This window comes from Crocodylus porosus, unplaced genomic scaffold (assembly GCF_001723895.1).
Source record: "Crocodylus porosus isolate Cpor-Errol unplaced genomic scaffold, CroPor_comp1, whole genome shotgun sequence".
Classification (NCBI taxonomy): domain Eukaryota; kingdom Metazoa; phylum Chordata; order Crocodylia; family Crocodylidae; genus Crocodylus; species Crocodylus porosus.
Genome location: NW_017728921.1, coordinates 25,123,067 through 25,139,468, shown reverse-complemented (window position 1 = coordinate 25,139,468; position 16,402 = coordinate 25,123,067). Strand labels below are relative to the sequence as shown.

At 44.7% G+C, this 16,402-nt stretch overlaps 1 protein-coding gene across 1 annotated transcript in view; it reads right to left on the bottom strand.

Annotated features, from left to right (window-relative positions):
- The window catches only part of TPCN1 (two pore segment channel 1), a 69,259-nt gene that overhangs the window by 7,320 nt on the left and 45,537 nt on the right, over nucleotides 1–16,402 (bottom strand). Inside the window, exons 10-22 of the mRNA XM_019539416.1 lie at nucleotides 15,414–15,431; nucleotides 14,188–14,263; nucleotides 13,921–13,984; nucleotides 12,568–12,612; nucleotides 10,912–10,968; nucleotides 10,777–10,830; nucleotides 9,573–9,645; nucleotides 8,803–8,910; nucleotides 6,394–6,465; nucleotides 4,724–4,813; nucleotides 4,086–4,201; nucleotides 1,423–1,469; nucleotides 251–506 (exon numbers count right to left, since the gene is read on the bottom strand). Of these exons, the coding sequence (XP_019394961.1) occupies nucleotides 251–506; nucleotides 1,423–1,469; nucleotides 4,086–4,201; nucleotides 4,724–4,813; nucleotides 6,394–6,465; nucleotides 8,803–8,910; nucleotides 9,573–9,645; nucleotides 10,777–10,830; nucleotides 10,912–10,968; nucleotides 12,568–12,612; nucleotides 13,921–13,984; nucleotides 14,188–14,263; nucleotides 15,414–15,431 (1,076 nt within the window). The remainder of the gene's footprint in view (nucleotides 1–250; nucleotides 507–1,422; nucleotides 1,470–4,085; nucleotides 4,202–4,723; nucleotides 4,814–6,393; nucleotides 6,466–8,802; nucleotides 8,911–9,572; nucleotides 9,646–10,776; nucleotides 10,831–10,911; nucleotides 10,969–12,567; nucleotides 12,613–13,920; nucleotides 13,985–14,187; nucleotides 14,264–15,413; nucleotides 15,432–16,402) is intronic.

Here is a 16,402-nt window from a genome sequence, read left to right as displayed (position 1 = left end):
TTGCACCAACAGCATCTCTCAACCCCAATTCAAACTCGGCAAGAGTTCAACCTGTGCAAAAATTCTTGGTGTTTTCCCCCATGCCTTCAGCAGAGGGAGAGGGCAAGTCCTAATTCACAAGTCTGTGATATGCCCGAGTGACAGTCTGCCAGCAATCTGGAGACAGAAAGCTGTCCAATATAGAGGCACTATATGAATCCAACACCACCATGACCCTTGTCAACCCACAAATACTTTGCGTATCATCTTTGAAAATGCTTCTGCCACAGATTTTGCTGCATCATTACTGAAAGCCACCTGGATGACTGCCTGTTTCTGGCACACTTTATATCAGAGGAGAGCTTCTCTAATATAGTCATAGACTCTATCACCACCATGTAGCAGAGTTGCCTTTTGAATTTAATGCCCTTTTGATGGAAAATAATCTCTGGACCTACCATGGTCACAATATAGAAGGTCATGAAGTAGAGGCGGCTCCAATGAGAGGTTTCTGATGTCACCCCTTCCTAGGAACAACAGGCAGAAGTTAGTGGCATGCAAGGAGAAAGGAAGGTGCTATTAACTGCTTGAGATCAGAGAGCAGTACATGCTCAAAAAACAAACCTAACCCATAATTTAGGAGGTAGAAGTGCAATCCTTGTATCTAATCTCAGGGCCTGGCTCTACAGTGCTTAAAGCCTCATCTGGCCACTGGGACTGAAGTGCCTTCCCTAGAGAAAAGAACAAAGATTCCTATATAGCACTTTGATAGTGGGTGCTACAGAAAAATATACTTTGCTAGTTAGCGATACATAGTCTGCTGCCTAGGACAAAAAGCCCTGGGGTACAGAAGTATTTGAAGAATGAGATTGTTAACAGTCTTTCAGTGAAGGCTGGCTGTAGGCCAGTCTGGTCTGTATGACACATTCAAACTGGTTCTTTATATGAGCAACTGAGGTCACTCCTAAGCACACTGTATTGTGTACCACTGGACAGATTGGCTACCTTTCTGCCAGGCTAAGCAAGGGCGCATACACCTCTGTGTATAACAGGAGAGGAGGGTGGGTGAAAAAAAGACTGTTCAGAAATGTCATGAGAACCACATGAAGTAAATGAGCAGCATTCAGCGATCTCCACCTTTCCCTAAAATACTCAGGATTCCTTTCTAGAAGTCATTGTCATACAAGAGTCAGAAAACCAGAGTCAGCCACTAACAATAAGCTTATTAGAAACCTGAGAGATGTTACCAGGGAGAACAGCTCCTAGCAGGCCACCTGCATTGCCATCTCCTTACCTAATCCATTTTGGCCAAATCTGGCCATTACTCATCACACTGAGACGAGGAGCTGCGCTGCAGATGATCTGGCACTGCAGCCCAAGGAAAAAAAGTGATGCCAGGAGCCTGGCATTAACTATATATTTAATACCCCAAGATCTACTTACCATAATAAAGTACCAGTCATTGACAACAGTCAACTCGAACAGCGTAACTGCATGAGAAAGGAGAAACCAAATAGGGCAGCCTGGATAAAATGCTTATTTCAAAAACACTTTTATGCCTCAGTTTCCCCTGTTAACTGCAATCACACATTCATTCTAAGGTACTTCATTTCAGTTTAGCCAGTGTAGGCTCAGTTATGTTGAGGTTAATCTGGAATCATACCACTGATGTCAACAGAAGGTTATACTGATGTAACCGACGTCAGAGTTTGGCTTGTTTCTTAGTTAAGACACCAGCCTATACTAACCAATATCCAAATAAAATTTCACTCTCGTATTTAAAAATAGGAGTAAAAAAACAAAACAAAACAAAACAATCACTCCATTAACAATTGTTTTTAATCAGAATAATAAGTTTTAGTAGTATCATCAGTGTTAGACTCAGCAGAGTAGTGAATAAATGATGTTCAGCATCTGGAAAACGGGTTCAAGACTGGCTTAGATCACAAGTCAAAACAAGTCTGTTGGCTTCATCCTGCCCTCTGGGAGATGAGGGATAATTTGGAAGTTGAACAGAACAATTTTTTCACTAGGATAAACCTGGGAGGATGCTGACGATTAGAAATGTCTTAAGACAGGGTGGGCAAAATACGGCCCACAGGCCAAATCCGGCCCACAAAGCCAGTCTATGTGGCCCATGGGACCCCTAAAAAAAATTTAGAAAATTAGTATCTCTGCCCTTGGTTCTTGTCAAAAATGACAAGAATCAAGGGCAGTAGGACCTAGGGGAAGCCCCGGTGGGCTCCCACAATAGCCTGGGACCATGCGGCTGCCCCACACCGAACCTCAGGTAAGGGGGAATGGCAGGGAAAGAGCCCGGGGAAAAGTGGCCCAGGAAAAAGCTGAGCGGGGGGGGGACGACGACGACGACAGCCCCTCCCCTGTCCTGTGCCCCACGCTGCAACAGCTCACAGCCCACCTGGGGCTGCCTGTGCCTCCTTCAGAGAGCACCATGCAGGCTGCAAGCAGCTGCAGCAGGGAGCGCCGGCCACGGGGTGGCGGAGGGGCCACTTTTCCCCAACCCCATGCTCAGCTTTTCCCCAGGCTCCTTCCCTGCGCAAAGGAAAGCAGCCCTTCCCTGCCCCGTGGCTGGTGCTCCCTGCTGTAGCTGCTCACAGCCCCACGTGGGCTGTCTGGAGCAGGCACAGGCAGCCCCAGGCAGGCTGCAAGTGGCTGCAGCGTGGGGCACTGGGCATGGGGCGGGGGAGGGGCTGCTTTTCCCCCCCTGCGCTCAGCACCACCTTGTAACCCAGCCCCACTACCAGCCTGGTTCCTGCACCAGCTCTGGGCTCACCCATTGGGGCTGCATGTGGGGCGGGGGAGGGGCTGCTTTTCCCCCCCTGCGCTCAGCACCACCTTGTAACCCAGCCCCACTGCCAGCCTAGGCCCTGCGTGGCTCTGGGCTCGCCTGTCAGCGCTGCATGTGGCGACAGCAGCTGTGGCCCCACCACTTGCTGCACCGAGCAGCATTTGCCACCGCTGCCTCTGAGCTGCCCAGCGTGCAAGCTCCAGGCAGGCAGCAGCACCCAACACCGCCTGGTGTGGCATGTGGGGGGGACCACAGCTGCTGCCACCGCACACAGTTCCAACGGGTGAGCCTGGAGCTGGCGCAGAGCCCAGGCTGGCAGAGCACCGTGTTACAAGCTGGTGCTGAGCGTGGGGAAAAGCGGCACCTCACTTGCCCTGTGGCTGGTGCCCCATGCTGCAGCCGCTTGCAGCCCATGTGGGGCTGCCTGTGCCTGCTCAGGACAGCCCTGCGTGAGCTGCGAGTGCCTGCAGCAGGGAGTGCTGGCCAGGGGGCAGGCGAGGGGCTGCTTTTCCTCGCGATCAGCACCAGCTTTTTCCCTGCTGGCAAACAGGGGGTAAAGATTGTGCACTGCTCCCTTACCTGTACCACGGGGCTGGAGGGCACTGCGAGTGAGTGGGTGGGGAGCCAGTGGGAGCACGGGGCCCACACCAGTTCCTGGGGCCAGTGCTGGTGGGGCCCAGAGCAGGGTGGCAGGAGCACAGGGTCCCAGCCAGCAGGGGCTCTATGGAGCCAGGCCAGCTCCCCCCTCTCCCTGCTGTTGCAGCCCAGCCTGGCTCCGCAGACTCCTGCCAGCCTGTGCCCCACTTTGGGCCCCACCAGTGCTGGCCCTGGGACATGGGACCAATGTCCCAATGTCTTGGGACCAAAGACACTGGTCCCAAGATGGTGACCAGGGGGCGGGGCACCTGTCAAGGGGTGGGGCAGCACATGCAGCCCTCAACAGCTTGCCAAAAGTGGGTAAGCAGCCCTCTGCCTGAAATAATTGCTCGTCCCTGTCTTAAGAGAACTCTGTTAGGTGGGAAGAGCAGTGGTTTCACAGATAAACTGGCACAAGGGAGTGTGCAGGGAGGGTTGCTGGAATTGGGAGGGGTGCTGTGGGTTAGAACTGACATGCATTGGTAGAACAGGGCTGGAAAGAAGCACAGGTAAGTTGTATGAAGCAGTGGCTCTTGATTTAAGAAACCTTACATTTGCTACAAATTCAAGCAGTGTCATTCTGCATTAGACAGAAGTAGATGCAAGGGATGTGGTAAAATATAATCTTTCATAAAGCACCAAAAATATAAACGTTTCTTACCAAAGCTGTTCAAGACGTTGTCAAAGTTATTGAGATAATAGTAACCTTCTTCCACTACTGTCTTGTTGCCAACTGTGTGGTTCAACCACCGATAAAAATCTGCCACTGTACTCATGCTGATAAGACAAGCCAGAAGAAACAGTGAGAGGGGAGCTGAAAAAAGTATGCAGTTATGGGTGCTTATGGATACCAGCCCATTTCAAAAGCCTCATTACTTCGACCACTACTCTCTAAAACAGTACAACACCCCCCAAAAGTGACACTGCTGGCCGAGGCACTGCACAGTTAAATGCTATCTAGGCACTTTGTTATGACACCATTATGGAAAAGTCCAGCCCAGATACTTCAGGTAATGATTTAAGCACTCAGAAGTAATAGCAAATATAGTTATTTGTCCATCACTACCACTGTCTGACTCTAAATGAAGAGCAGAGCATTGTTTTTCAGTTGGAGATGTGAGCTTCCATGGATTTTCAAGGTATATCCTTTCAGCTGGGCACCCAAATTTGAAATCACCCACTCAGATATAAATAGACAGGCACTAGGCTCCTTCTTCCAGAGAAGACATTGATATGAGAAGCACTGCTTCTTACTATCAGTATTGCTACTTCAGAGGACAGTAGATGCTAGGTACTCACTTGCAGCAGTTTGGATACACAACCCCTGCAAAAAATTCCATGCCTACAATGGCAAAGCAGTAGTAGAAGATGAGCAGAGTTAACCCCAGGCTGGAGGAGACAAACAAAGAAATACTTTTGTTAGCATATTGCTGGGACAGAAGAAGAGTACATCTCCTCAGAAAGACTGTTCAGCAAATTTATTAAAACTGTTCTGAATAATTTAAACTTCCTTCCTGCTGACGTTGTTTGCAGCATTTTGTCTACTTCAGTTTAAGTCTCAAGTCAGAGTGCATACCACTCCTCTTTGCAAAAATGAAGATCTAACAAGCTAAAAAATAATTATTTCCTTACAGAGTTTATTTCTTCCTATGAAGCAAACCTCTCTCTACTGAAGCACAAAATATTCTTCATGACATCATCATGACTTTGTTTTAACTTGGCTGGCAGTAATGATGCCAAAGCAGCTCCCCAAAACAAAGCTAGTCAGTGGCATATCTAGCTAGCTGTTCAGCAGAGAAATAGAACATTGTGATGATGCTGTTTCACAATGATGTTGCACACTAACAGCAGCTCCTTTTCTCTCCTGGGCTGAAAGAGCATTCTTTATCACTTTGCAATAACTGTAACAAGTTAGATGTCTTTCCTGTACTTAGTAGGGGTGTGCAAAGCAGGCACTATTCGATTCGGATTTGGCCCGATTTGGGGAACAGCAATTCAAATTACTGTCCCAATGCGATTAGGCCAATTCTGAATCTGAAGATTTGATTCCAATTTGGAGAATCAGTGATTCAGGCATAGACACAGCTTGATATGTTTTTTCTATGTACCTCGAGGTACGAGGCGCGACTCATGAATGCTGAGATGGTGGGGCAGATGGAGCGTCCCACGGGAGCACGGGGCATTCCCTGCACACTTGGTGGTGGACCCGGAAGTGGACTGGAAGTACTTCTGATCCACTTCCGGGTCCACCGGCAAGCGGACCCTCCCTGCACCCGGCTCAGTGATTGGCCACAGGGGGACTCTGGGTGCCCTCCCGACTCAGGAGGCACCAGTCGTTGAGCGGGGGTGGGGTATGGTCCGGAAGTACTTCTGGCCCACTTCCAGTTCTGCTGCCAAGTGTGCGGGAGACCCTCCCATGCTCCTGTGGGACGCTCCATTTGCCACACCATCTCAGTATTCATGAGCAGTGCCTGGTACCTTGAGGTACGTGGAAAAAAAAGCCCAAACATATAAAGCCGTCTATGGCCAAATCATCAAATCTCTCCAAATCGAATCAGATGCTTCCAATTTGATTCAGAGTTATAAATGGGTTTTCCAATTTGATTTGGAGATTTGGCCAAAAAAAACAAAAAAAAATTGGGCTGAATCTCCTCCGAACAGAATCAGCAACCAAAGCTTCACACAGCCCTAGTTAGTACAGGAGGCAACATCTGGCTACATTAGAACAGGGGAAGGGGGTGAAGAGACTGACTGCTCTCAAGATCAAGGCTATGTTATGGCATATGGCAGAGTCAGTACCTATGAGCTAGTGAACTGCTGCACAGAGTACCCTAGAAGGGTGGGGATGGGTTCCTGCCTGGACCCCAGCCACAGGATGTGTTACACTGGACATGCCAGACTCAGCATTAATAGAGGCTTCTTTGAGGTCCTGCCCTCCTCTGCCCCAGCCTGTGTGTGTTGTTTAGTACCTGGCCATACGGGGAAACAGCTCAAACATGGTGTCCAGGACATTTCTGTAGCGTTTCTTCAATTTGAAGAGTCTGAAAGAGTAATGAAAACCTTGCAGTCATTTACACAATATTTCCATCCTGGTGTCCTCATGATTGTGTTATATTTAGCTGAACAGACAAACAGCTCGTAGCAGCAAAACAAGGTTGTGAGAGAGAGGCCTTTGCAATGCCAATTATACCTTGCCAGACCATCTCCCACTCTCAGATTAGGCATCACAATAATCAAACTAGTACAGGCATACCTCATTTTATTGCGCTTCGCTTTATTGCGCTTCGCAGATATTGCGTTTTTTTACAAATTGAAGGTTTGTGGCAACCCTACGTCTAGCAAGTCTATCGGTGCCATTTTTCCAACAGCATTTGCTCACTTTGCATTTTTTATCAATAAAGTATTTTTTAATTAAGGTATGTACATTGTTTTTTTTAGACATAATGCTATTGCACACTTAATAGACTACAGTATAGTGTAAACATAACTTTTATATTCACTGGGAAACCAAAAAATTCGTGCGACTCACTTTATTGCGATATTCGCTTTATTGTGGTGGTCTGGAACTGAACCCGCGATATCTCCGAGGTGTGCCTGTACACTGAATCCATACACTGTATACTGCAGTTTAGCTAGGGAAACACTGAAATCATTTGGCACTTGAAAAGTGATTATTTGCCTCAGAGGTAGAACAAGAGGAGTGATACTGAGTCTTCGGACACATTAAAGGTGAACTGACAGGTAAGATCATGTAACCTGGATCCAGGCTATGTTTACTCATGTGAGACACTGGGGCCTATCTACATGAAAAGAGACTACTGGAGTAAGTAAAGACAGTGTATATGAATAATGGTGTTCAGGATTTGGCTTCTCAGGTCAGAAACCATATCTTGTCTATAGAGCATCATGACATCATATTCTTGCACTTTTAAATTACAAGATCCCAAATTATTAAAACACATATCGGAGTCCGCCTTGAAAAACTTTTCTGACAACAAAACATCTCAATTATTCCCCAGTCCAAGTGACAGAAGAAAGCTGCACTCTTCACACTGATTTCATTTTTGATGCTCACATTAACCATTACAAAAGAAACAGTTTGTCCTTCTATTGCAACTCCATTTAAGGATCTCAAAGTCCTATATAGGCAATCAGGACTCATAGTAGAGATAGTGTCTTTTATTAGACCAACAAGATTTTTGCAAAAAAAATTCTTTAATTTACAAGGTTTGGGGCACAAACACCCTTCAGCCGGCACTGGAGAAAAGGCTGTAAAAGTTTTCCTGGGTAGAAAGGAAAGTTTATATATTTCATAGGATTTCACAGAGGAATCAATAGATGGAAAACTCCTTTGAGCAGTTAGTTCATAGCTCATAGCAGGAAGCAACTGTGACCACCTGAAACCTGAATCCTGCTCCTACCTTTGTTTCAAGGTAATTTGCATCATCACAGATCCTCACAGAAGGGGAGAGGCTCCAGACCAGCTATGAGCTGACTGCTCAGAGGAGTTTTCTATCTATTGACTCCTTTGTGAAATCCTATGAAATATGAACTTTCATTTCTACCCAGGAGAACTTTTACGATCTTTTCTCCAATGCCTGATGAAGGGTGTTCGTGCCCAAAAGCTTTTAAATAATTAAATAATTTTAACAACAATTAAACAATTTTTTGGGCAAAAATCTTGTTGGTCTAATAAAAGATATCATCTCTACTACAAATCCCAATGGCCTTTTCCTCTAGATCAATATGGCTACAACCTGGATACCTGAAGTCCTATATAAATATTTACAAATCTTCACAAGACTCTCGTTATGTGGATTTGATCAAACTATTTCATTAAGACATAGAGGTCAAAGGATTTGATCAAAACTTGCTGCAGATGTTGAAACTGGCGGAGCAGAACCCAGGCCAGTTAGTGTACTAGAAAACAGCTTCCCTTGACAACTGGCAGTTCTAGAAGTTAGTGTTCTGCACAGAGGAACTGCCAGACTAGAAAACATCAAAGCTACACCTGATTCAGTATACTGTATCTGATAATGGCCAGCACCAGGCATTTCAAAGCTGTAAGAACCCCACAGCAGGCAGGCAAAGGATAATCTTCCCTTATATTAGGTTATATCCCCTCGTCTCCAAGAAACTGACTTAAGCCTAGGGCATGAGGTTTCATATGCCTTCCAAAATTAATTTTAAATTTTGATAACTTGGGATATTGTATCATCTACAGAAATGTTAAGGTCCTTTGTGACATGGTCAAACTCCTGCAATTCTCCCTATTGTTTTCTGCCAATAAACAGATTGCACTAGAAGGACAATGACCTTGGCTGCCTCTGTTGCATTACATATTTTGCCCATTTGTTCTTTTTGCTCCTCTGTCTTACCTAAGCAGCTGAATGGGTCGCAGAACCACGATGAAGTAGAATGGCTCCATGTTAAATGCCAGTGTTAGGAGACCCAAAAAGGCAAACAGGGTGACTAAAAAATCAAAGCTGAAAAAGAAAGAGGGAGAAGAAAGAGCAAGGGAGTTACTAGTTTCCAAGGGAGAAGGCTGCTTGTGGTGCTTTGGCCTGGTAGAAGGGACTGGTGGAAAGGACACAGTAACTGCGAGCAAATTGATATAGAAAACTACATTTTCAGTAGCCAATACATCCAACGTTGTTAAAATATAATTTCACTGGCACCTCATAGTCCTACAATTTCAAACTCTCTCATTGGATTTGCCCATCTAATTAAGCCAATTCAAACTTTGCTGCTGGACCAGATTACCACTATGATGTTGAACAAGCACCGTGGTAGAGAAAAACTATAAGTTAAAAGACAATTCTGGCACCAGACAGTTAAACTGGCTATAAATACATTTAGGCTGGAAATTATAAGAATGTTCCTAGCCATTAGAGAACTATCTAGACCAGCCTCCAGTCATGGGGACAAAAACCCTAACTCCTTTTCAGAAGGAGCATGGCAAGTTTATGGAAGAGGTCATATGATATGGTGCCTGGAACAGTAGGGAACTGGATTGGATATCCCCAAGGAGGTCTCTTTTAATGCTCCGTCCTTAAGTAACATGGATTCTGTGCCACAAAACACAAGACCCTTGAGATTTATGCCCCAAGACCAGCCCCCATTCACTGTTTACTAGCTGCAAACTTACAAATTCCATCCGGAGGACAGATATTCAATGGGTCCCAGTCCAGTGGTTTTCAAAAGCAGCTCCACCCCATAGACTGTAAAACAGGACCATCATGCCTTTAATCAATCACCCTCATAACCAAATCCAAACTAAAGGCTTGCTACATGAACTGCTGCATGAATATATGGGTTTGTTGATCATAGGTTTCTTAAACTCCCATTCTCCTCCTCTTGCTTATTCTCAGTGTAATGCTAAAGGACAATATTCTTCCTTCAGGTCACCAAATATCTCCCACTAGGTTTGTGACGATTTGTCTCTACTGCTGCTTCACAGAGTCCAACTTGATAGTGGGCTACACATTAAAATAACAGGGCATCATTCCTTTGGGTAGGAGCAAACTAGTCAGTCACCTAGGGAAGCTTTATGGCAAAGGCTCATTCCTGGCTCCTTTCTCTGTTCTGCTGCAATGAAGCATATCCAGTAATATACAAATGAGTTCAGGGGGCCACAGAAACCCAAGTGGGAAATGACAACCTTTTGTAAAGCTCTGTGTGTGACAGCAGTTTTAGGATTGTATATTTCAGTGATCCAAAAACTTTTGCAACTACCCCAGGGCAGTGAGTCAGCATAGCAATACCTTAAATTAAATGACAGAAAGGCACTCTGCCTTCAACTCTTGTAAGAAGTATTGGGAACTGTAGCCAGATCTACCCACACAGTTAATGTAAGAGATTAGCAAAATGTTTATTGGGTTCTCTTTGAGTGTCAGTTTTACCAACTCAGGGCTTTAGATTTAATTAATGGAATTATTCAAAGGCACCAGCAAAGAATAATCACCACCTACAGAGAGGGTGCACCCACTCAGATCAGCAATTAATTCCATAGCAGCATAATGCACTAGCACTAAGTTTAATTTGGGATGAAAAAGGAAAAGCGAGATGTGTATTTGGGTTTGGGGAAGGGGCAAGTTTGCAAAACTTAAAAAACAGAGCTGTATTTCTAGTTACATCTCACAGCAGAAGGGTTATAAGTTTTGCAAAAACTTTCCTCTTCACCACCAAAAAAATACCACCAGATGGTAGACAAAGCCGAAAACTCCATGAAAAATGGTTAAGGAAAATTAGACTTTCTAATCCCTTAAATGACTGAAATTAGAAGCAGAGAAACAAGTGTACCCTATGTTGTTATAGAAAAGTGAAATGCAGTTCCGGGTACAGCAACTTACTTGTGAGGAACACTATGTAACTCCATGGGACATCTCTGGGGAGGAAGTTCCCATCTGCAAGACACATCTTTTAGGAGGGTTGATCAAATTAATTAGAAATCGATGCAGTCAAGAAAAGAGATAAATATTTCCTACCTTGTAGCATGAATGTCTCCACTAAAATCCAGATCCCATTCACTGCCACCACAGTATCTGGAAAAACAAAATGCCGCAGCAGTGTAAAAATTGCTAATAGGACATAAATTTTCTATATAGAGGGTACGTCTACACATTGCCACATGGCAACATTGCTTAAAGCACAGGTGATTACTGTGCTGTGCGCATAGTGCACGGGTAGATTTTGCCACTATCTTGTTGTAGCGGCACACTATACCCAGGGAGTGCACTGCTACAGCGATGAAGCTGGCAAGCATGTGCAGACCCATGTGGTCACTATGTCACTGTAGCGCACTGTACAGCAACATAGGGCATTGCGTAGATGTGCCAAGAGTATGATCTAGAGTAGTGGTTTTCAAACTTCCTAAAGTCACAGAATCCTCTCATATCACTTCTTCTGTTATGGAATCCCTGACCCCTATCCTAAAGACTGACAATGAGCCAGGCAACCTGACCCAGCAATGGCAATGCACTGCCTCCCAGCCCACTCCACTGTTACCCTTGGTCTCCTTGAGGAACCCCAGATGACTTACCACAGAACCCCAGGTTGAACAACAGTTTGAAAGCCATTGATCTAGAGGTTAGGATATGGAATGAAGAGGGGTCAAAAGATCTGGGCTGTACTCCCAACTCAGCTAATAAACATCATTGAGTTCTATGCATAGAAGTTTTCTAGCCTGTAAAACATATGTAATGCTTCATCTATTTCCATAAAATGCTTAGGGTTCTTTAGGAGAAAGAGTATTAGAGTTGCTGAATCTCAGTATTAGTATTAGAGTGTTAGAAAAAGTATTAGAGTTGCCAGTACAACATTCCCCCTGGTAAATTATCTCCTACTTCACCCTGATAATTCCTGTATATAATCTTCTTTCCACATCTGAAGGATTGCTTCAGACTATGTTGATATCTTGTCAGCAGTGGTATAGGGTGGATAGAATACCATCTCCAGCCTCTCCTAGACCTTTTTGTACCACATGTTACTAAGGGATCATACACAGAGAGTCCAAGATGTAGGCCTTCTCTCCATCCCTTCATTCTAGCAGCAGATTCAGCAAAAGTGGCATGTCTCTTACAGAAGAAAAGCAATTCAGAATGAAGAAAGATTAATGTAAACACCAGAACCAGGGGTGGAACATTCTATCCTCCACAGAAAAGCAGAGCAGCAGAACCAGTCTCTTGTGCAATGCAAGCTCACTAGCATTTTCCAAATGCAGTACAGCACTGGACTGCTGAGTGCCAAGTCACTCCCTTGCAGCAACATCCCTCAGCAACAGAATCCAAGCTGAAAGCCTGTAAACAAAAATGACTATGCACCTTCTCCACCAAAGCATTATTCACTAGTTGCCTTCCTTGGAAACTAGTCCCATAAGCAGACTAAGAAGTATTTCTTATGAGAATTCAGCCAGGGCAGGATTCAACACCTGATAATCAAAGCAGCTTTTGGGTTGGTTGCAAATTCATAACTGCAGTCCTCCCAGATGGCAAACAAACAGGAATGACTTGTTTTGTGGCTTCAATCAGAGACTGAGTACCATTGCACTTGGCACTGTACAAATGCATAACAAAGAGTCTCTGACCCAAAGAATGAAGAAAGCACAGCAGATGGAGTCAAAGGAATTGGACTTTCATACTCACACATGGCATACTGGAATGCTTGGGATTGCACCAGAATGTTAATGCCTGTATAAAGAAGGGAAACAAGTAGATTTTCTTCATAAAAACAGAAACATATCAAATGTGCCATCTCCTCCATGCCTAAGAGTATCCACCCCTTTAAATTTCTCCCTGGAAGCTAATTAAGCTTGTTTTCCATAACACTCCTTGGCACAGGAGCACAAAAGGCTCTAGTACCATTACCCACCTTTCACGTTTTGGGCCTCAATTTCAAATCTTGACCTGTAAAACTCATGTGACAGGGAACTGGCCATTCTTACCCTTCTGGTGTCCTGCCTTTGCCCACATCATTGAACTAGCACACAGTTCAAAACATATGGCTGTATGAGGAACTTAGACAGTAGCTGCCTAACCTACACCTGTTTCAATCCAGTGATTTGTGTTCCCCATTAACCTATGAAGTTTTAAAAGAAATCTACTTATTCAGTTTTTGGTTTTTTTTTTTTATTTACACACATAGACTATATATGTGTATGTGTGTGTAAGGCACAACTGGTCAGGTGTATGACAGTGGCATATGTAGGGGAAATTCCAAACAAAAATATTTTTGGGCTCTATTATAACTTCTCAGAGCAGGGATGTCAAACATATGACTCACAAGTCAGATCTAGCCTGTGGAGCCCCATAATCGGCTCCTGGTGCTGCATCAGACTACTGCTATGCGCAGTGCCCGGGATGTGCGCAGCTGGCAATACCTGCTCAGGCCTAGTCTTAGGCAGTCCCACCTGCAGTGCATGCTGCCTGCATTGGATCAGGCATGCGGGGGAGTCTGATTTAGCCCAGTGACCAGCCTTATGCCACTTATTTGGCCCGTGGGGCTAGATGAGCCTGACATCTCATCTTAGATCAGTTGTACATGCTCTGCAAACACTGTATTCACTCTGTGACTATAAAGACTGTTGGTTCCCCTGAGGCTACAAAATCTACCTTACAGATAGCTGCTGTTAAACATGAACCTCAGAGTGTCTGCAAGTCCCATCAATCAGGAAGCCTGAGCTGAACTCCTTGGCAAGCTGCGATACAAGATGACTCAAGCTTTGGGTGGGATCAAAACTTGGCAAATACTTTGTAGTAGACTATAAGACTTCCTTTAGTTTACAAGTCGTTTTTAGGTCAGTTCACCGAGAATATTTCTGGAACTCCGTTTCTAACAGGTCAGCGTACTGTAGCCTTTGAGCACACTGGAAACTCATTACTCTGCCTGTCATGGCTACTTATCAGGAGCAGTTTGTCTGTTCCCTGTAGTAGCTTACAAAGAAAATGTTCTTTCAAAGGGCTTCCGTATGTATGCCACATTTAAAAATAGCAGGCTACCTTTAAAAATAAGGAAGGCTGTCCGTGGAAGGTCATCAAACCAGTGTTCACAATTTCGTTTTGCCTACAAGTGGAACAGACAGGATCAGCAGGTGTGCAGAGAGAGCCCTCAATCTACAGAAATATTACATCCATAAGAAAACGGAGCAAGGGAAGGAGATATGTCCTTTACTGACATCTCTTCTCTCTCTTTCTACAGCATCTTTGTTTTCCTCCCACCTTCTTCCCTTCGGCTGCTTTCCATCTATCCCTCCATTTAACACTTACCTTCCATTTTAAGCCAACAACTTCATAGAAATTGTAAAAATCCTTTAGACTGCAAGAAAATGATAAAAAGATTAATCAGATCAAAAGTTCTGCGACTAGTTTTTGCAATCAAAGCAGTGACTGTTTACTATTTGCATACACTGACTGTATGCACATGGCACGTGATTGTGAGCATGGGAATGTTTTCAGTGACAGATTTTTTTCCAGTGAAGCTCTTCTGAAATTTTAGCTTGTTACTGGCTCCCATGGCTGAAGATCAACATCCACCTCATCCATTGTTTGCATGAAGGTTTCCCAAGTGCAAGTACTCCTTAGGAACTATTACAGCTACCACGTTTCTGCAACAGGCCTCAGAGAAACTGATGGTGAAACACTGGTCCCACTGACTTCTATGGAGGTTTGCCAAAGATCTCAGAAGGCCTTCCTTTCATAGAATAGAAATCATAGAACTTTAGGGTTGGAAGGGACCTCAGAAAATCATCTAGTCCAACTCCCTGCTCAAAGCAGGACCATCCCCAACTAGATCATCCCAGCCAAAGCTTTGTCTACCTGGGTTTTGAAAGACTCCAAGGACAGAAAGTCCACCACCTCTCTGGGTAACGTATCTTGGTGCTTTACTACCCTCCTAGTGAGAAAATTCTTTCCAATATCTAATCTAAACCATCCTTGCTGCAACTTGAGACAGGTGCTCCTTGTCCTGTCATCTGTCACCACTAGGAACAGTCTAGCTCCATCCTCTTTCAAACCCCCATTCAGGTAGTTGAAGGCTGCTATCAAATATCTCTCCTCAGTTGTCGCTCAGCCTCTCCTCAGCAGTCATGTGCCCCAGCCCCCTCGCCATTTTTGTTGCCCTCCACTAGACTCTCTCCAACTTGTCAACATCCTTTCTGTAGCCTGCGCGCGTGCGTGTGTGTGCGCGCGCGTTTGGGTGGGGGGGGCAAAACTGAATATAGTACTCCAGATGTGGCCTCACCAGTGCTGAATAGAGGGGAATAATCACTTCCCTTGGCCTGCTAGCAACACAACTACAGATGCAGCCCAGTAGGACGCTAGCCTTCTTTACAACAAGGGCACACTGCTGGCTCATATTCAGCTTATCATCCACTGTAACCCCCAGGTCCTTTTCTGCAGAGCTGCTGCCCAGCAAGTCAGCCCCCAGCCTGTACTAGTGCATGGGATTGTTTCACCCCCAGCTGGAAGATCTTTGATACAAAGATTGTGCTTACTTGTATTCTTGCATGATACTGCAATGTAAATCAATAAATTAAAATATCACCAATATAAAGGGTCTGCATAAGCCTTACAACCAACTGACAGGGTGATCAATAACCTAATTATTATATTATAAAATGCCACAGGACTTAGGCCATCCAAGACAACCATCTTAACTTGTTATTTGTCAACTGCCTCCTCTCCTGCTTCATTTGTTTTTAAAATATTGTTTCAACTTTTGAATAAAAATAAAGCTGAAAGGGGGCCAGATTCTACTCTACCTATTAGGCACTTGAGTAGACTTGGAACAGTGCCCAACTGCAGTCTTACTGCACCCTGCTCAAGTCCCTGAAAAATCTATTAATGCATCATTTTTGGTAACAGACTCATCTAAGCCTTAAAACTATTTACAAAAAAGCACTGAGGAGGAGGACCACCCACCTTTGGTGTCAACAGTTTTTCAGGAACCCTAGCAACATGAAATAGGATCATACTTAAGCACAGGGAAGATCTGGCCCATAGGACTTTTTACTTATGAATGCATGTCATAAAAGGGACCATGTGAACAGTCTCCGGATTAGACTTAAAAGGACTTGGGTGCCTTAGAAGATGCAGACAGGCATCTAAACACCTTTAAGATGTGGACCCTTGGGACCCAACCCCTTTTACCAGACATCCAGACTCATTTCTTTCAGGAGCCTGGCTTCATGGAGAAATCAAATTCACCACACAAATGTCAACCCATGTTTTCACTTTCAGCTTGACACTGCCTCCCTGTTCCCCTTCAGGTTTTCTTGTTCCTATCATCCGAGTTCTTTCACCCCTTTATATTTTGCTTGGAGTTAACTGCAACCTGACAAGGATTCACCAGTAATTACACAAATATTAATGCAGAGCTCTATGATTTTTAGGGACTAAAGAGAGTTGAGCTTTAGTCAGTGAAACTCCAGTAGCTGATTATGTTTGCTAGGTGACTGGGAGCCTGAGGTTGCACTGCACATGC